Source organism: Podarcis gaigeae (assembly GCF_964106915.1).
Source record: "Podarcis gaigeae genome assembly, chromosome: 13".
NCBI classification, from domain to species: Eukaryota; Metazoa; Chordata; class Lepidosauria; order Squamata; family Lacertidae; genus Podarcis; species Podarcis gaigeae.
In genome coordinates, this window is record NC_139689.1 from 24,856,531 (window position 1) to 24,877,912 (window position 21,382).

A 21,382-nucleotide genomic window follows, 5' to 3' on the forward strand; every position below is an offset into this window, starting at 1 on the left:
ACACTGGATTATGCTCCTCCCTCTCAGTTTCCACCAGCCCCTTCCGAGCATTTTGCCTCCCAACCTTTGCCCGTGGCATTGACCTGTGTGCGTATCTCATCAGGACAAGCTGCAGCCCAAATGTTCAGGATCTGAGCACTCCATTCAAGTGAGAAACCTAGCTGAGTCCCTAGGACCTATGGCTGCCTGCACTCTCCCCTTTTTGGGGAACTCTCTAGGAAGATGGCTGGGACAGGTGGCAATGGTCCTTATTCTCTTGGTATCTCTTTGGGGTGAGTTGAGCCTTGTCGTCTCTTTTAAGTTGCATATTAGCAAATGGGTGCCTGCAACTCTTTCTGTCACTGCTGTTGTTCCACCATCAGTGCCTACAAAATCCCACTGCTTGGCTGTTAAAGATCCCACTAGATCAGCAGTGGCTAGAAAATGGTTGCAAGGGGAATGATGACCCACTGGACTAATTCTGGTGGACCATATGGTGCCTGCTGGTTGCTGAAGCTCTTGGAAAGAAAGATGAAGTAGGTAGCTTTTTGTCTGATCCAGAAAACCTGATAGGGTGAGAAATTGGATTGTGGTCTACTTTTGGCTGGTCTGGTGTCTGATAGTTATAGGGGTTCTTGCAAAGAATGCTTGACTTGATGAATGAAACCTTTTTTTTTGTACTTAAGCACAAATCAATATTCTGGATTCAGGAGTGCTTAGTTATACCCTACAATTAATAGATCTTGAGTACCGTATATAATCTGGCTTTTTGCAATGCATTGGTAGACTGCAAAGGCTCAATCATCACAGTATATAAAAAACCAACCATGAAAATCTAAAGTCAGCCCTCTCCAGGTTTAGTCTTGATCTTATTTCAGGATAAGTGAAAAACAAACTGATGGGTTTCTGAGCATGTGCAGTGTGTTCCCACCACTAATTAACTTTCTCTCCTGTAGGATTCAGATAGAGCCTTCGTTAAGTGATGCTGCTAGAAACTGAAAACTAGGACATGTTCATTTTATCTCCAGTTGTTATAGAAAGGGAGACTGTAGATTAGTATGAGGAAAAGTAACTTGTGTGTTCCTTCTTAACTGGGGGAAGAGGGAGAGGTAGACCAAATACGCTAGCCATGTAAGTCGTTCATAAGGTGGCTACATGTCCTTACATGTCTTTTCCCCGGGCACATTATGAAAGCAGCAAAATAACCAGACTGTACAACGGTGATGGCATAAAATCAGGCCAATTCTTTATTGACAGCAGCAGTCAAGGCAAGGGTTGGCATGGCACTGGTTCCCAGGATCAGTTCATCATTCCACAAGCCCCATGTTGATGGAATGGATCTGCTGGTTTTGGATCGCTCCAAACCTGTACAATGGGAGTTTTCCAGTGTTGAACCTTGCCGTGGTGCAAGTCAAGCAAGCAAATTCTCACTGGGGGACTAGGGTGCAGATTCCAATACCGAACCCATGCTTAGGTTTGCCATGGTCAATTCTCCCCTCAGGCCCCTTATGGGGGTCCCCCATTCAATGTTGATCCTGACCAATGCCATTTCTGCCCTCATACAAACAACGTTCTTCCACCTAACAAAGAAAAACCATAATTTCACTGAGGGGAAAGTGAAAAAAACAACCCCAACCAAGTGCTAATCAGTTTGAGAGAGAAAAGTTCCTTTCTGGCCCTGTCAACAAGTGCCTCAGAATTGCTCAATGAAGGCTCTAACCTGAGGGTGGGCAGATGGGAAGCTCTCAAACTAAATGGCTGTGAGCTCCAGCGGAAGCTGCCTTATACATGCTTTTCCCTCCCCTCTTCAGCAAGGGCTCATGGGGCAGCTTTTTCCCATGAACCCATCACACAGAGAAGATACTGGGTAAAACCTTCCCCAATGGAGTATATAATGGGTGAGATTTTCTACCTCACTTACCCCACAAATGCAAAGTCTTAAATGGATTTAGCCTCTCCTCAGACCAACCATCTGTGTCTGGTCAAGCATTCTGACAAAGCGATGTTCCAGACATTGGCGAACTATGTCTCACATGGTAAAGCATCAGAAGACTTTCAGAGCCAGTGTAGTGTAGTGGTTAAGAGCAGTGGACTCGTAATCTGGTGAACCAGGTTCAATTCCCCGCTCCTCCACATGCAGCTTCTGGGTGACCTTGGGCTAGCCACACTTTTCTGAAGTCTCTCAGCCCCACTCACCTCACAGAGTGTTTGTTATGGGGGAGGAAGGGAAAGGAGATTATTAGCCGCTTTGAGACTCCTTAGGGTAGTGATAAAGCGGGATATCAAACCCAAACTCTTCTCTTCTCTTCTTCTAATGGGCTATAACAAATCTGTTGGCCAGTAGTGACATTTAGACTGGGTTTCTGGGACACTTGCTGGGATAGAAATAAGGAACACCACACAATCAGAATGGAATCAGATCAGGCCAAAACTTTATTGACTACAGATGAAAAGGTTTAGCATAGGCAATGGGTAACCATTTACTTCTGGCCAGCCTGCCGGAAATGACATCAAGGGTCAACTCAGCAGTGGGGATTCCTATGACTTACATCAAATTGTGGGATCCCCACAGGGGAGCACTGTGGCCCAAGCCCCCATTTGGACATATGGACAGAAGCAACTCCTTCCCAGATCCCTTTAACGGGGTAGCCTTGTTCAAGTGGGGGAGGCAGAAGCGACAACCTCCTCTCCATCCAAGACTAAGGTCGCCCAATGCCTAAACCACCAAAGTTGTGATGATTGCTATGAGATAGGCAAAACCCTTCAGACCAGTACAAATTTGTCTGATGGGCGAATTCCTACCCAGCCCTGAATACAGCAACCAGCATTGCCATAGCAAGGCCAAAGCTGTTAGGAAAGTATTGCTGGGTTGGTTGATCCAACGAGGAGAACCAGGTGTCGGGACTGGCACAAGGTGCCTTAAATCTCCAGGGAGCAGACCTGAGGGAAACCTAACTGCTTTGTCAGGACATCCCCCAAGGGCAGTCATATAGGGAGGACCCAGATAAGACTGGGATCATTGCCAGAGGGAGTGTTTTTAAAAAACAATACAATCTGGAGTAGCAGGGCTACCCAGGAACTATGTTGAGAAATCCAAACTTAAAGGTACAAATCCAGATCTTCCAGAGGAAGAGGTTCTCAGGGCCAGAAACAATTGTACACCTGTACCTGCTTTCTAAAAGGGAGTGGAAGGCTCCAGGGAACAGTGTTGGTGTAGAGAGGAGCAATCAACTCTTGCTGGAGCTCACCATTGCACTAAAGCTTTCAGGGTTTGCTACTAGTGTACTAATAATGTTAGCAGGGTTTCAGAGCAAGGTCTCTCATAGATCAAATCAGCCAGTGAGCTATGCTCATCTTTTTCTAGTTTTGCACTGCATGAGAAAGTGTCCTTTGTCCAGAGGTTATGAAATCTGAGGCTTGCTCAATGTTTCAGAGAACCATCTATTTCGTTTGAGAAAGAACAATGCTGATAGTGCAAAGTTTTTTGAGATGTTGCTGGATTTGTTTGTCTTTTTTTAAAAAAATAGTCATAGGAACACAAATGCAAGTTGGTAAGAATTATTTCTACTTTGGGCAGTAAGCTTATAGCTTATAAACCAATCTTGCTTACCACAAGGAAATTAGGAAATTCAATGTGCAAAGAGATTCCTAAGGAACTCAGTTTATTTCCAAACCTTTGGAATAATAAATTGGATTGTTCATTATTCTAATTTGATGTCTATCCATATGTTGCTGTCTCATTTAGAGAGCTGTCCTTTGTTCTGTTGAAGGATAACTAAGGGGCCATAGGACACTGTGGACTTGCCTTGCCACTTGCCTTGACAGAGGCCTTCTGAGGGTGGTGGGGGAAAGCTCTGTTGGTGCTTTTCTATGCATGTAGAACCAGAAATACACTTTTAGAAGTTGAATGTGCCACACGTCTTCTATATTGAGTTTTCCATTAAAAAATGCTTCCGGAAGTAAATGCTTTGGTTTTTGAACGTTTTGGAACTCGAACGGTCTTCTGGAATGGATAACGTTCGAAAACCAAGGTACCACTGCAAGCCAAGGCAGCCTGAGGGAAGCCTGCCATAACCACTGCTTGGAAGGCAAGCTGAGGAGAAGACAGAAAAATAAGAGGGAAGGTTGTTCCACCACCACACATGGAAGGTGGCTAGGCAGACAGGAATTCACCTGTGAGGGGTGAGAGCAAGTGAGCAGGTGGGTGAGCTGAGGCAGCCTCTGGGGTCCTTGCTGTGGCTGTTGCTGCCTTGGGAGCTAAGATGAAGGTAGGGTCAGAAAGTCTGAAGGGGATGCCTGGTGTCCACAACAGGAAGGGGGCTAGGCAGGCAGCAATTCTCTTGGATAAAAATACCTCTGCTGCACAGAAACTGCTTCCCAAGATGGGCCTCACCTGTCCCCCCCCCCCAGTAACACTTCAATTATATATCATCTTTTATATACACATGTGTGTTTGTTTGTTTGTTTGTGTGTGTGTGTGTGTGCAAATTGGACTTCAGAATAGAAGCAAAAGTGTGAGAGAGAGATAAGTGGAGATAAGTTGTCTGTGTGCATATGTGTGTGTGTGTGTGTGTGAGAGAGAGAGAGAGAGAGAGAGAGAGAGAGAGAGAGAGAGAGAGAGAGAAAGAGAGAAAGAGAGAAATGCAGATGTATGGATGTGTGCCTGAGGTGGGGGAATACACGTTAAGTGTGTATTTATGAAGGAGAGAAAAGAAGGGGGTATACATGCATGTTTGTCTGAGAAGGAGGAAGAGATGTGGTGTGTGTGTGTGTGTGTGTGTGTGTGTGAGAGAGAGAGAGAGAGAGAGAGAGAGAGAGAGAGAGAGAGAGCTAGAAAGTTAAGGGGAAGTAGTGTACTAAGAGAGAATTCCTTGAATACAGGAAGGAAAGTGTACCATGTTAGACTGGCACAATGTGGTCAAATGATTCATGATAGCAGGGAGCAGAGGGAAAGTGGGGTGTACCAAGGTTACAAAATCACAGTGGGAAGGGCTACTGGGTCTGTACCAAATGGTAATTTCGGGGTGGGGTCCCAAGTAGGGAAATAAGAAGAAGTGGTATACCAATTGTGAATCACCCAGTAAGGGAGGAAGGGAGAGAGATGGGGGGGGAGGGGGGGAGGTGGAGGAGGAGGAAATGTAGTGTACAAAGGATATCAGGAATGGAGTAGTGGAAAAAACAGTGGGGCAGGGGAAATCATGCTGCACTTGTTCAGAGGAGCCTCTTAAGCAAAATCACATACAAAATGTGTGTGTATTATGAGAAATTTGCACTGAAATGCTGGTGAAATTACACGACTTTTTGTTTTGTTTTTGTTGTTTTTTAAAAAAAAAATCAGTGTGAGGTGGAAAAGTGGAGGAGTCAATTTAAGATTAGAAAAATGAGAAAGAGGGAGAAACTGAAATTGACAATTTTCCTATCCCTACTGGAAAAGTAGATAATGGCATAGTGTGGACAAATGCCAAATGTTTATGTTCTGTGCTCTGGAAACGAATACTGTGACCTCTGCTGATGTCAGAGTGTAACTGTCAAAGTTCGGAGCCTTGTGCTGTTAATATGTTGCAAGCCTCTTTAGCAGCAGCTACTTGTTGACAGTTTATCAACTGGGGTGGGGGCAGAGCGAGAAACACAGGACAGTTAACTGTCAATTGGAAGAAATTGTCAGTTGATGAGGGACATGGGAAGTGAAAATAAGAGAAAACTAAGTTGGATATCTGAAGCCTGAGTATTAAGCTATTCCTCCCTGGTGCCAAAACTACTACTTCTTATTATTATTATTATTATTGAATTTCATTTATTAAAAGACTGAGAAAAGAAGAAAGCAAAAAAGCAAGTGAATGAAAAAAATATTGTTACAATACCATCCTTTAATATACAGGTGTGTATGTTCTTATTATCCTAATATACATATAATTATCAACAAATCAGTATATTCTGTGTAAACTCATTCTAAATGTCATTGTATTTATCCAAAGAAAGTCTGCGTCCATAAGCTGTCAATATATGAATTGTGCAAAAACTACACTTGGTTGGTGAAGGTCAGCTAAAGTCAGCTAAGTTAAGGGGCTGCATTCAGGCCATTTCGTTTTCCTGATGTTTACTTGCCTAATAATTTTCATGTAATGTGCAGTCTTCCACATGATATAAAAGCTGCTTCTGCAAACCCAGCGGAAGTTCTATGTGTTGGGAAATTTCTATTCCACCTTAAAGAGCAGACATGGAACTGTTACATGTCACATGTCTGTTTACATTCCAGCACTGTTTTGGTGTCGTTAGCGGAACTTCACTGTGTTATTGCTTTTGGACTCTCTCACAAGAAGACAAAGAGAGAGACGACGTGTTTCTTTGTCCTGATTTATGATTAATAAATATGTAGTTGTAGTATGCTTCCACAAGCCTCACGCCTATTCTGTGTGCGCAGTTTGCTCTGCTAATATAGTGTGCCTTGGCTTTGAAGCCTGGGTCGCTGATTTACTTCGGAGCAGAGGCTGATGGGACGGCTGGAAGGAGATGACCCAGCTGGGGCTAGCCAGCTGGCCTTGGGACCCTCTGCATGCCGGCACTATGTTCATTGCTTCCAGGGGAAAAAAATCCATTTGCAACCCTGTTAATCCCAAAAATTCATGGGATGAAAATTGGGGCCATATTCTGAGCACACAGTTCTTTCCCACCGTTTTCAGGGGTGAATTGCAGAGAAACAGAAGCACACATGTGTCACACACCACCCACTGGTGAGAATGAAATTTAGTGCAACATGGTAGAGCGATCAAAAACACATCGTTCCACAATGCAACAGGAAATGCAGTGTAAAAGGAATGTTGTAGAATGGGACAGAAGCACTAGCATTATAACCTCAGGTCTGAATGCTGAGGGACAGACAGACAGAGAAGCTCCGCTGGCTTAAAAGAAAGAGATATAAACAATAAAATAAAATCATTGCTATTCATCTAATTGCGTAGTAACACTCCTCCTGCCAGCCAACAGCTTGCAACTGCTACGACACCTTATTTATTTTGAAGCAGTGGGAAAGGTGTAACTAACTGAAGGAAAATATATTTTGGAGCACAATCTGGATCATTTGACTGGGAAATTAAAATTAAAGTACTGTAAAAGTTAAAGTCAATTTAAAATTAATGAAAATGGCTAATCCACTTTCTGAAACTTGTGTACCTAGGTGGTGGAGCTTGGAGTTCACCTCCTGAAGAACCAGCCCAAGCTGAGATCAGGTTGGTGAATGGTTCAAGTCGTTGCAGTGGGAGAGTCGAGGTGCTCCATAATGGAGAGTGGGGCACTGTTTGTGATGACAGCTGGGGCATCGAGGAAGCCAGAGTAGTATGTCGGCAACTGGGCTGTGCAGCTGCAATATCAGCCCACCGTGAAGCATATTTTGGAAGAGGAGTTGGTCGCATCTGGCTAGATGAACTCAGATGCACAGGGACTGAATCAAGCCTCAGTCAATGCTCAGCAAGGGCTTGGGGAGACAATGACTGCCATCACGGAGAAGATGCTGGCGTTCTTTGCTCAGGTAGGTCATTCAGCAAGGTAAACACATGTCCTTGATCAGATATGCATCCCTACATGTCCATGGAGGTGTGAATTTCAAAATTTGTGTTCTAGAGTCACAGCATATCATGGGGATGTTGCAGTGAAATGCAGGGTAGCAATCAAATGCAGAGTCCAATCTGGGTAAAAAAGTAGAATTTGCATTTATTGTTACAAAATCAAAATGGGGTTAATGAGTGTGATTAAAATGAAAACTGCCTGAGACCTTTCTCATCATGCAGCCATAGGGATAGGATGCATGGTCTGTATGCCCCTGAGCATAGGCACCATCTTTTGGTCTGTATGCCCCTGAACATAGGCACCATCTTTGATTTAAACCATGTATTTTGTAATCTAGACGTCTATTTTGCCTTGAATCAAGTCTGCAGCTTTATGTAAGTAAATAATAGTTTTATATTGTTACATTACAGACTTCTGTGTTCTGCTATTTTATTTATATAGGGATAAATAAAGGGGAAGCTCCAGTCTCCCAAAGGCATCCTGGATAATTTTAGAAAGCTGCACAGTTTTGTCCCAAGTTTCCATGTTAATGCTGCAAAGGGTGGTATATATATTTTTAACTCTGCTAAACCAGATGCTAATCTTACTCAAGTGAGTAAGAGGAAGAATAATAAATAAATCATATATCCTAACCTACCTTCCAAATCCATCCCAACACATGAAGCCATTGACTCCACCCCACCCCCTTAGTCATAAGGTGGTGAGGATGGTTACCTTTTTTGCCTTCAAAATGTAAATAGAGCTGGAGGAGGAAGGTGAAAGTGTGACACACTTTCCCACTTCCTCTTTCAGCTCTATGTGCTTTTCAAAGCTCAGATTAATTCTAATGAGTCTCATTTTTACCCAGACTCCTTGGACAGTGAGGTGTGCATGCATCCTCTTTCTCTCTCTAACTCTTATGGGAGGGCTCTGATATGGGGAGGGTGGAAAAAAGTGAGGGGGGGAGTCGCACCCACAGCATTCATTCAATATAACAAATTTGCCATGGACCTAGAAAGGTTGATAACCCTTGAGTTACTTCATGGAGGGGATACGCCAGTCAGGGATTATTAAAAATGGCAGATAGAAACAAAACAACAGTGTCCACTGGTGATGCTATGTCTCTAGAACTCTGGGAACACACCAAAGAAAATGGATTCCATCAACACCCCATGTTCAACATGCACAAGGAATCTGATGGGCTACTGACAAAGGTGAAATACTGAAAGGATCATTGGTTTTGCTGAGAAGGTGAATTATTATGTTTTTCCCTTTTCTCTCCAAACAGAGGTGCGACTGGCAGGTGGTTCATCTCCATGTACTGGCAGGGTCGAGTTGCTTCATAACCAAAGATGGGGAACAGTGTGTGACAATGGATGGGACTTAGCTGATGCCCATGTTGTGTGCCGGGAAGTAGGCTGTGGAGCTGCTCTAAAAGCAACTCTTGCAGCTAAATTTGGACAGGGATCTGGCCCCATCTGGATGGATCAAGTGAATTGCACAGGGGATGAAGACAGTCTAAGGAAATGTCCACCAAAAACATTGACAGAACACAGCTGTGCACATAGCAAGGATGCTGGTGTGGAGTGTGAAGGTAATAATCTATGGATTTGTACAACTAAGGAACTATGAAAATTTAAAATAATAATCACATACTCTGTCCCCGAGCCTGGAAGAATTTATATTTCAGCTACTCATTTAACCATGGGAAAGTAGTGCCTAGTCTAAAACTAGCAGCCAAATGAACCTTAACAGCATCAGGAACCCAAACTGGAGTGAGACCATAATATGGGTTGTGGTAGGAGAGCTTTAATACTCAGATGTTTGAGGCCTCTGTGCTATGAATTGCTTAGTTTGGGCCAAGTACTCTTTGGTGAAAGAACCCCAACAGAGATGTAACATGGCAAAACATGTAGCAAAATAAAGCATGGAAATATAGGCTGTAAAACCTTTAAAAATGTGCCCCTCCAAGTAAGCTCCAAAGATAACCTGCTTGAAAACTTCTTCCAAAGTTTCCTACTAATCCTATCATAGAAAAAACAAACATGTTTTTAAAGCTATGAATTGGTTTACTTACAAACCTTTCTTAGGTCACACTCATGTGCTTTTCCATACAGCAGTCAGATGGGTTGTAGAGGCAGTAAAATGTAGCTTGGTTACAAAATGGTAAAAGCTCCTAAACTATTAGCATAAGGAAATGCTAATTTTGGACTCCATTCTGGTCTGAAACAAAAGAGGCTGGTGAATTCCATGCGGCTAAGCTGGAGCAATCAGCTCATATGTCCTCACACACCAAAAAGGTAGACTGAAGGAAACAAAGACTTAATTGTCCATTTTATCCCAAGGTGAGGGGAAGTGACATAGCTAAGTCTGGCTTTAACTTCTTTGTGCATTAATTAGACTTAAGCATTTGGTTAAATGAGGCTGGTTATTCCACACTCATTACAGGCTTGCTCCTCAAATCTAAATGGCTACCAGAATAAGGGCAAAGGGTGGCTGGCCTGTCTTCATTAGCTTTTTACACTTGCTGATTCCAGGAAATTAGTTTCTAGTACACCACTTAATTCACACAGTTAATTAACAATCCAAGCACTGATTAAATGCCAACATATACTAGATCCAGGAATTTAGGGAAATACAGCACTCACAAACTCTGGCACCCACAGACTCATAACGCTGTGCATATCTGTAGGCATCCCAGAGAATCAAAATAAGATTGTGGTAGTAGCAGAGGACAGGGAATTGGTGGAAACAGTTATGCATGAAACTAACTAACTAAAAAAAAAAATTGTCCATTATTTCTCAATGTTTTCCTCATTCTCAGAACCCCCTGAGCTCAGATTAATAAATGGCCCTAATCACTGTTCTGGGAGAGTTGAGATCCTGCACGATAAACTCTGGGGGACCATATGTGATGACGATTGGGACCTTGATGACGCTGCAGTCGTGTGTAGTTATCTTGGCTGTGGAACTCCTATATCAGCCCCACGAGGTTCTCGTTTTGGAGCAGGAACTGGTCCCATTTGGCTGGATGGCGTTAACTGCACAGGGTCAGAGACTGCCATCAGCAAATGCCAAGCAAAAGACTGGGGAGTACATGATTGCACCCATACCGAAGATGCCGGTGTTGTATGCGCAGGTAAGGCACACTTTCCCCCAATCAGAAATGAAGCAAAGAGCATGGGAGGATATTATTGTTCAACTATTTTGTATTAGTGGATAATCCTCGCCAATAAGAGTCCAACAAGTCTGTACTTACTTCAAAGAATGGAATCATAGAGTGGGGAGGGGTCTTTTGTAAGTCATCTAATCCAAACCTATGCTCACTCCCCCCCCCCCCCGCCCCAAGGTGTTTCAGTGATATTATCCACCTATTCTTGCTCAAGGAATTCTCTGCAGGATTACCTTTTTGGTGTTTAAACTCTTTTTTTTGTCCCATCAGAGCTTCGCCTAGTGGACAGCACAAGTCGCTGCTCAGGGCGGGTCGAGGTGTATCACAACAAGCAGTGGGGAACAATTTGTGGTTCTGATTGGGATATGAATGATGCCCACGTCGTGTGCAGGGAACTGGACTGTGGACAGCCTGTAACAGTGTCAGGCAGCGCACGGTTTGGCCAAGGATCTGGTACTATCTGGCTAGACAGAGTTAACTGCACAGGAAAAGAAGCAGCTCTGAGTGAATGCCAAAAAAGACCCTGGGGAGAGCATACCTGTGACCACAGCAGGGATGCAAGTGTGGAGTGCTCAGGTAATTTTGTACTATGTGATGTAGTTCAAATCTGTTCTTCATTACAGTCAGGTATTCTACCAAGGTAAATTATCTAGATGAAAGCTCTGAAGGAAGTAGGTTGTGGCCTAAAAAGATGGCAGAAGTATTTGGCAATCACCCTGAAAGACAATGCAAGTATTTAAAATAGTGCCAGTTCCACCAAAGCAATTGCAAACTTCAGCTTCTTTTCACCTCCCTACCAGCCAGTGGCAAGGACTAGCTAGACTGAAACTTCCATAATTGTTTATCCTAATCTTTGTCCTAGAAGACATGTCTGACAGAACAATAGCTCATAGCAGCAAGCCATTAAAAACCATCTTGCATCTTCTAGTCTTCAGTGTCCACTGCAGAAGTTGCTTTCCAGCCACTAGCAAAATGGAAGCCTTAAAATGTAGCACTGTTTAAGTCAAGAGTGGGGAACCTTCAGCCTGTGGGCTTAATTGGGCCAAATGGTTGGTTGAACCAACCATGCTCACCTGTTCTACACCTGATTTCATATATGACATCAGGTGCCAGGTAGGTTCAGTTCAACCTGGTTCAGTTGAAATAGCGTTTTCAGATGGCACCTGCAGAGCCCTATAGAAAGTGCTCTTCATGGGGTGTCACAATTATTATTATCAATTAAATTTGTTGGTCACTTTTTCTTGCCCAAGGCAACTCAAAGCAACTTACAACCAAACAACACCAGCCCCATCCCCCATTCATTAAAGCCAAGGTGAGGAATACATTTAAAACATCCCACCCACTTCTAAGTTTGAAGCCAAAGGCCAAGAGATAGAGGAAAGTTTTTGGCCATGATGATGAGGACAACAACAACAACAATTTTGATTATTTATACACCGCCTATCTGGCTGGGTTACTCATTCACTCTGGGTAGCTTCCAACACCTATAAAAACATAATAAAATATCAAACATTAAAAGCTTCCTGACGCAGGGCTGCCTTCAGATGTCTTCTATATGTTGTGTAGTTCTTTATCTCCTTAACATCTGATGGAGGGTGCTACACATGGTGGGCGCCACTACCGAGAATGCCCTCTGCCTGATTCCCTGTAATTTCACTTATCACAGTGAGGGAACTACCAGAAAGCCCTCGGAGCTGAATATCAGTGTCCAGGCTGAACGATGTGGGTGGAGATGCTCCTTTGGGTATACAAGTCCAAAGCTGCTTAGGGCTTTAAAGGTCAGCACCAACACTTTGAATTGTGCTCAGAAACGTACTGGGAGCCAGCGTAGCTATATAATGATGGTGCTAGGAAAGCCTTCCACAAGACTTTCAGGTCTTGTGGAGCATGTTGCAAACAGCTTTGCCAAGGTCTTCACAAAGTCCAACAATCAGCTGATTGTCAGGTCTTGCAAAGGAAAGACCCTTGCAAAGCCCTCTGCAAGTCCCAGCGATTAGCTGATTGTTGGTGATTTTCCCATCTGTCAAACTTAGACAGCAGTGGATAGGGTAGACAATGAGCTGGGCAACCAACCAGATACTAATCCTTTTTGCTAACAGCTGATAAAGCACCTGCAGTGAGCAGAATGTTCCATATATTCACAACCCTTTAAGAAGTCACATGGAGAGGGGTCACGATGATGATATAACAGCTTGCCTAAGGCTACCACTTAGCTACTACACATAAGTCTGAGGAAAATCAGCCAATCTTTTCCAGTTGAGCCTAGACATCAGCTGTTTGAACCACTATTTGTCCTTTTGGAGAAAATAGGGTTTTAGATTTCCAGAAGTCAACCTGCCAGGCCAAAGACACAGTTGTAAAGGAGAGAACCTCTTGTTCACAGTCATCAAGATGACCAGACCCATGTACTGCACCTGCATTGCTTTCACAATGATCAGTTACACACTTGAGTAACCTTAGTATTACTGGATGGATTGCCACAAATGGGAACAAAGGCAAGGAAGGCTGGAGAACTGGAAAGTGGAAAAAATAACTATTCCTTTGACTGTTTCAGACCCCCATGAGATCAGACTGGTGAATGGTACAAGTCGCTGTGTTGGGAGAGTTGAGGTTCTCCACAATCAGCAGTGGGGGACAGTGTGTGATGATGGCTGGGATCTGAACAGTGCTCAAGTCGTGTGCAAGGAACTTGACTGCGGAGTAGCCTTGGGGGCTCCCCGAGGAGCTCAGTTTGGAAGAGGTGAAGGCAACATCTGGCTGGATGATGTCAAATGTAAAGGGACAGAAGCTGCACTCAGAGACTGCCGCCTCAAAGCCTGGGGAGAACATAATTGCAATCATGGAGAAGATGCTGGTGCTGTGTGCTCAGGTAATGGGAGACCACCAGGGAGTGCAATACTATGCCCTTAGAAAGTGGCTAAAAGTTGAAGGAGCTGTTTTGTCAACAGTGGGTTTCTCCAGAGCTCTACTACTGATAATAATTATCGAAGAAGAACAATCTTCAATGGATCTTTCTCCCTTTCTTCTTTCCTTCCTTCCTTTCCACATCCCTCAACACAACACCTTGCTAATTTCATCCATCCCTTCATCTATTTGTTTTTGTTTTTATGGATACATACACAATTTGTTTTCTGAGCACATGTTCCACAAAAGAAGTTCACAACATAAGTAAACAAGCTTGCTATTTCAGCACTCCAGAAACCAGCTAACTTTTTGTTCATGCTTCTTTGTTCCCTGTTTTATATTCAACAACTACACAGTTTCCACACAAGGAAGAGGAGCACTCTGTCTGAGACATAACCAAATGATACATTAAAATTAGGGATGGATAATCCTTTTTTCTCTCAGGGCCATATTCCCATGGGAGTAACTTGCCAGCGTCTGCATGCAGCAGTGGGTAGAACCAAAATGGGCCAGGTTTTACAACATTGTAGGATTGCATAACTGTCCTTCTCTCCCCTCTTCTCTTTCCCTCTGTGCCACCCCATATCTATGGGCTGAGTTAAATTAGGCCAAGAACCACAAGTTCCCCACCCCTGCAATAAATGCCTGGTCATATTTCTTTAAAAGAGAGGAGGAATAGAACCAGCTGTGGAAGGCCGGTCCAGATTAGGGTTGTCTGAGGGGTTTCAATTCTTTCCTCCATTGTGTTTTCCTTATGAAAATTCCCTCCCTATACATGGTACTTTACCCCTGTAAAACTCGCAAAGATTTATCATAAGAGTGATAATCTATGTTGGAAATGTAAAGAAAAAGAAGGTACTTTTTATCATATGTGGTGGACTTATCCCAAGGTGAAAGACTTCTGGGAAAAGATTTATAATGAATTGAAAAAAATGTTGAAATATACATTTATTAAGAAACCAGAGGCCTTTCTTCTTGGAATAATATGTTTGGAATTGCCCAAAAAAGATGTTAGATTGTTTTTGTATGCCACAACTGCTGCTAGAATTTTGTTGGCCAAAAATTGGAAATAGAACCAACAGTGGAGGAATGGCAGTTGAAGATGATGGACTTTTTGGAGCTAGCCAACCTGACTGGAAGAGTCCGCAACCAGAAGGAGGAGAAGTATTTAGTTAAATATGTTAAGATAACTTACCGGTAAATAGAATTACTTGTAAGTATTAAATCGGCCTAGGATTTAAATATGTGATGATGTAGAATATTATGGATAAAAGTTAAAATGAAAAGAAAGAAAGATATTAATTGGACCAAGTAAATTTTATGTAAAATTAGTTTTGGAAAACTGCTACAATGATTTATATGGAAACTCAGCCAGGGGGAGTCGAAGAAGTCATCTAACAATGTTAACAAAAGTGGCATTTCTACAGTTATGAAATATGTTTGTTTGTTTGTTTGTTTGTTGATGTTTTCTTTTTATGTTTGATGATATGTTCGTTTTAAATCTGGAAAATTAATTTTAAAAATTGGAAAAAAAGAAAATTCCCTCCCCACTCTCAATTTGATATTCACCTTGGGAGGATGTAAATGGCCATTTCTGAGGCAATCATCAGCATTCGTTGAGGGAAATGCTATGGGGAACAGCTTCTCCTCATGGGAAGAAAAATGACTTGATGTATTCATGCCCTTTGTGAGATGAGGCACAGCCTCCTTAGCTATTAGACATAAGATGTTCAAGAACCTTGCCAATAATGTCTTGGCTTAATGAGTGGCGTCCTTCAATGTTTTATTTCCTATCAGAACTCAGGCTGGTGAATGGCTCAAGTCGTTGCTCAGGAAGAGTGGAGATCTTCCACAATCATCAGTGGGGCACTGTGTGTGATGATCGCTGGGGCCTTAAGCAGGCTGAGGTCATCTGCAAAGAGTTGGGCTGTGGCGTTGCTTTGAAAGCTCGTACAAAAGCTGCATTTGGACGAGGAACAGGGCCCATCTGGTTGGATGATGTGAACTGTCAAGGAACAGAAACAGCCCTCAGTCAGTGCCCAGCAAGCACTTGGGGGGTCAATAACTGCAATCATGGAGAAGATGCTGGTGTTGAGTGTGCAGGTAAATTGTATTCCATGCTTAATGGTTTGGAACATACATGTTCCTATTACATAAACCTGAGTCCCTCTTGCATGAAACTTTGGAGACCTTGCACTGTAGGCCATTGTCTTCCAATCTCGGGTTGGCTGGATGCAGGACCAAGTCTTCTTCTTTGCCTAGACTATGTATAGTGGAGAAGGAATAGCAGGGGAACATGGCTCTAGCACTTTAGAGCAGGAGCAATGAGCAGCAGGGAATCTGAAATACTTTCTTTGATCTGGCGACTGAATGATAACTAAGCTTTCAAGTTTTACAGTGGTTTGTGCTGTATTTGCATAGAGGAAGACTGAAAATGAGGTAAATAAGCAAAGGGTACTTTTTTTGCTTTGAAGGAATTTGTCCTTCATGCTGCCTGTTTAAATGGTAATCCTTCCTTGCAAGATTTTTTGCATTTCTAATTTAAAGCTAAAAGTTGTTAAAACTGAACTCATTTTACAAGTTGAACCTATGTAATTAGAAGTGAGCATTGCCGAGTTCAAGGGAGCCTATAAATCAGGGATGTGATTCCAAATTTCCCCAGCTGAATTCCAGCTTAATTGCTACACCATCCACTGCCGGCTTCCTATTTTATGACCGTCTGCTGACTCTCATAAGCTGGGTATTGTGCTATGTACTGCTGATCTATCTCCCTCTTAAGTTTGAGAAATTCCCCAAAAGGCATTTGCAGGAGATAATCAGCAGGGACAGGAAAGGAGAATACTGTGTACAACATCTGTGCTTAAATAACTCCACTGGTCACCAATATGTCACCAGGCCATTTTTAAGGTCTTGCTGTTAGTATAGAAAGCCCAGAACCAACTGGGATCAGCTTACCTCTGGGAGCATCTTGCCTTGTATATCCCAGATACTTCAATCCTTAGAAGAGGTACGTACTCATAGTAGTGTCTTAAGTTCTCAAGGTTCATCTTATGTCTACTAAGAGCAGGGTCTTTAGTGTGAAGGCACCAGTCCTTTGAAATGTGCTTCCAGTGAACATCAGGTAAGTTCCTATACTTTTGGCATTTAGGAATCTACTTAAAACCCATCTGTTCACCCAAGTTCTCCTTGAGGTGTGATCAGCCATGTTGATGCATCAGTTCTGATCTACTGATGGGTAATGTGTTTTGTACTTATCTAAAATGTACTTTTATTGTTACTTAATGCTGTTTACCACCTTGATGGTTTCCCTTCCCCCAATGTGGGCGGCATAGAAATTTTGCAAATAAATAAAAAGAACTAAATGTATTTATTGGCAAACACAGTTTTGGCGAAATCTTTGTCAGAGTAATGGATAGTACTGGCCTCAGTCCAGATGAGATTAGGTATAACCCATACTAGCATGAGTAAAAATGAAACATGATCTTTCTTGGGAGTCTTCTTGAAATATCTGTGGCTTTGTGTTTCCATGTTATAACTTTTACCATTCCAGATCCAGTGGAGCTAAGACTGGTCAATGGCAGTCATCGGTGTTCTGGTAGGGTGGAAGTGTTTCATCTCAACCAATATGGAACTGTGTGCGATGACAGCTGGGACCTAAACGAAGCCGTCGTTGTATGTAGGTACCTTGATTGTGGATCAGCCATAGCTGCCCCCCGTGGAGCTCAATTTGGGCGAGGAGTCGATCCCATCTGGTTGGATGATGTCGAATGTACAGGAACAGAAGCTTCTCTCACTGCTTGCAAGGCCAAGCCTTTGGGAACCAATGACTGTAACCACGGAGAAGATGCTGGTGTTGTATGTTCAGGTAATCTGCTCTGGTGCAATAAAGGTAAAGGGACCCCTGACCATTAGGTCCAGTCGTGACCGACTCTGGGGTTGCGGTGCTCATCTCGCTTTATTGGCCGAGGGAGCCAGCGTACAGCTTCTGGGTCGTGTGGCCAACATGACTAAGCCACTTCTGGCGAACCAGAGCGGCACACGGAAACGCCATTTACCTTCCCGCCAGAGCGGTTCCTATTTATCTACTTGCACTTTTGACGTGCTTTCAAACTGCTAGGTTGGCAGGAGCAGGGACCGAGCAATGGAAGCTCACCCCGTTGCGGGGATTCAAGCCGCCAACCTTCTGATTGGCAAGTCCTAGGCCGTGTCCCTATGCTCTGGTGCAATATTCTACACAAAAAGGAGGCAGTAACAAGGCAAGCGGGTCATTCCTAGCCCCATAAATCCTCTCAAGGATTCCTGATCTTCACAGCAAACCCTGATTTGAGCCATTCCTTTAAAACACCAAACCGCTGTCCTACATCTTCCTTACAAAGTCTCCTCCTGGTGATGGTGGCTCCTTGCTTGAGACAGGGAGATTATATGACTCATCTACCATGAGCAGGACTTAATTTTTGCATGCCACCTTTTGTTTCACAAACAAGAGGTATTTGATTGCATGTTTTAATTACACATACCAGCAGCAAAGTATTAAAACAGATCTGAGCTCATAGTGGCAGCAGAGTAATGCAGTTTGTCATCTACAAAGTGAAACAGGATCAACTGACAAGTCTGTTATTTGTTACCCCTACAATCTGAAGCTGACTGCATGTTCATGATGGGGAACCATCATCAGATCCTGCTGATTTCTGCCAGCTGTTTAGGACAGCCAGGATGAAAAGGAAAAGAATTCATCCAAGTCCTGACATTGGTTTTTTTAAGAGCCACTTGGAGTTGTTCTCTGTGGAGTTAATCATTTGACCCTCCCGTTTTATTCTTAGATGATCTCAGACTAGTAAATGGCACAAATCGCTGCAGTGGGAGAATCGAGTTCCGGCCGCCCCACAGTGAACAGTGGGGAACTGTTTGTGACCGTACGTGGGATTTGCAAGATGCTGAAGTCATCTGCAGGCAACTGGGCTGTGGAAAGGCTTCAGCAGCCCCAGGCGGAGCTCATTTCGGACGTGGATCAGGATCCATCTGGTTGGATAATGTGAACTGTAAAGGCACAGAAGATGCCATCCAAGAGTGCAGCGCAAATACCCAGGGGAACAATAACTGTAATCATGACCAAGATGCGGGAGTTGTTTGTTCAGGTAACCTGCTATGGCCACCTTGTTGTTTCCAGAATGGGAGTTGGGGATGACATGCCCAGGGATGGGGTGAAGAGATGGGGAAAAAGTCTCTGTTGGATGTGATGGAGGAGCAGAGGGACTATTTGCACAAGGCACTTTGACTTCCTTCCCCACCCCCATTTGTGTTGTATTGAGGTTCTTAAAAATCTTGTCAGTGTCTCTCAAGGACACCAGTTCCTGGGGGCTGAGGTACTTTACCCTCCCCCATCTTTTTTTTAGGGGGTGGCCCCCCTCGATATTCAGAGGACCCCACATGCAATGCCAGGACACACAACATTAGGACGCCACATTACTTGGGAACATTTTTCAGCCTGAGAGGCACAATCCCTTCTGCATAGATTAGTTTCTACACACACCTCACTATTCTTCCTCTATCTAGGCAAGCAAGAACTCAAAGACATGCTGCAGTCAGGCAAAAACAGTGAGGGGTGTGGCCTGGTAGGGCTGTATTAAGACATCCTGAGGCCCTACTATAGTAATGCATAGCATAGCATTATCAAAAATGTGTGTTGGTCTAACAGAAGGGACAACAGATATTTGCATATACTGGTACATAGATGAGGATGCAAGTAAAAACTAGCAATCAAACTAAAACTTAGATCTTGCAGTAAGCCTGATGTAGTCTGCATTTGACCTGAACCAGAGATCACCTGCCACTGGTGCTGCTTGACAACTTATGGACAGATGGCCTAATGAAATTTCCATATAAATTAATAGTTGCTGCAACTGCTTTGCAGCACCTAAACCTGTGGACAGCATGGATTTATAAACACAATATAGAAAATGACAAATAACTGAGTAGCCATTAAGTATATTTTTCTTATGTCAGTATAATGTCTGTTTCAGAGCCTGTTTTATTTTTTTAACCAATTGTGTAAAAAGTGAAATTCAACACAGACACCCCTTCATGTTTGGAGGGATGAACAGAGGCCCAAAATAATAACTTACTTAGTTTGTGCATAAATCTGGCACTGTGGCCTGGGGATAATTCTGAGGCCCAGATAGATTTGGAGACTTCTGGTCTTGCAGGGTGAATGTCACAAAGAGACATGTGCTAAGATGTGGAGTGAAAGGTGCACAATTTCAGCTTGCCTATGGTCAAACAGCAGACTTGGGAGAGCAGCCATGTTTTTCCACCTCCTGCTTTGAAATTGCTTTCATTGAGCTGCTTGCTTTCCTTGTTTTTTCCTTGGTCATGAGGTTCTTTGTGTTCCCAGTTGAAGTGATGGGCCTGCATTTCCTGTGTTTTAATTTTCAGAGCTTGGCAGTTGCTGCAGATAAACTCTTATGCTCACAGTCCCCCATCCCTTATGTGGATGGGGAACCTTCCAGTCACATCCTTACACCTGCACTGATTTTTGTTCATCTTGGGTTCTCTATAGAGTCATCCACCATCAATGTGATTAACATCAGGCTAGAAGATGGCCCAAACTCCTGTTCTGGGAGAGTTGAAGTCATGCACCAGCAGCAGTGGGGAACTGTGTGTGATGATGGATGGGGCCTTCCGGATGCTAGCGTTGTGTGTAAGCAGCTGGGATGCGGCATTGCTTTGGAAGCCCTACACGGGGCACACTTTGGACGAGGCCCTGGCCCCGTCTGGCTGGATGATGTGAACTGTACAGGCACGGAAACATCCCTGAGAGACTGCCGGGGACGTTCCGTAGGAGAACATGACTGTGATCACTCGGAGGATGCTAGCGTGGTGTGCTCAGGTAACTCTTTCGGGGCATATAGCACATGTATAAATCCTTAAGTTGGAATGAATCTCCAACTTTTAAAAAACAAAATAAAAACAGCTTCAGAAAGCTGCATTTGTGAGAAAAATACTATCATTTAGTTTGTTGCACTATTTATAAAAGTATCTCCATACTGCCATATCATGAAATATCAGGGTGGTGTGCAAACGATTAAATATAAAACAGGAGGAGGAAATTCTGTAGTGACCAATGCAACATTTGTAAGCTTCTTTACATAATATCTCATATTTTGGAGAATATTATTCAAACTCTAATTAACATTCAACTTTTTCTGTTAACTGGACTGATGTTCCCTAAAGCATAATCAATAAGTTTAAATGTTTTTTCTAAAATTGTGTTTAAAAGAAGATATCACCAAAATAAGAGTTTTGCAAACTCAAAAATTTATCTGTAACTTAGACAAATTTTCAAAGTGCTGAAATGGCATTGAAGTGGGTACCAGGGAAGCCTTTCTGGGCAGACGGTTGCACAAAGTGCATCACCTCAGTAGGGAACAACTTGTGACTTCTTCCTCTTTCTTCCTGCAGGTCCTATGCAAGTGCGATTGGCTAATGGCCCCCATTCCTGTGAAGGGCGAGTGGAACTGAATCAAAATGGCACTTGGGTCTCTGTGGGTGACTCTGGATGGGGTCTTAAAGAAGCCAAGGTGATATGCCGGCAACTGGGTTGTGGTGAAGCATTGTCGGCACCGACGGGAAACCAATACGGCAACAGTGTTGGCCCAGCCTTTCTGAATGAAGTGCAATGTACTGGAGAAGAAGCATCAGTCACCGAATGCTATGCCGCCCCCACAGGCCCCCATAAGTGCATCTGCAACTCCTATGCTGGAGCAGTGTGCAAGGGACATGCAGGTA

At 43.4% G+C, this 21,382-nt stretch overlaps 1 protein-coding gene across 1 annotated transcript in view; it reads left to right on the top strand.

The window, feature by feature from the left end:
• The window catches only part of LOC310829543 (scavenger receptor cysteine-rich domain-containing protein DMBT1-like), a 23,029-nt gene continuing 1,647 nt past the window's right edge, over positions 1-21,382 (top strand). The window contains exons 1-11 of the mRNA XM_083708136.1: positions 1-272; positions 7,154-7,504; positions 8,810-9,115; positions 10,346-10,660; positions 10,964-11,269; positions 13,248-13,562; positions 15,395-15,700; positions 17,148-17,462; positions 18,418-18,732; positions 20,154-20,483; positions 21,056-21,379. Of these exons, the coding sequence (XP_083564262.1) occupies positions 179-272; positions 7,154-7,504; positions 8,810-9,115; positions 10,346-10,660; positions 10,964-11,269; positions 13,248-13,562; positions 15,395-15,700; positions 17,148-17,462; positions 18,418-18,732; positions 20,154-20,483; positions 21,056-21,379 (3,277 nt within the window). The 5' untranslated portion in view covers positions 1-178. The remainder of the gene's footprint in view (positions 273-7,153; positions 7,505-8,809; positions 9,116-10,345; positions 10,661-10,963; positions 11,270-13,247; positions 13,563-15,394; positions 15,701-17,147; positions 17,463-18,417; positions 18,733-20,153; positions 20,484-21,055; positions 21,380-21,382) is intronic.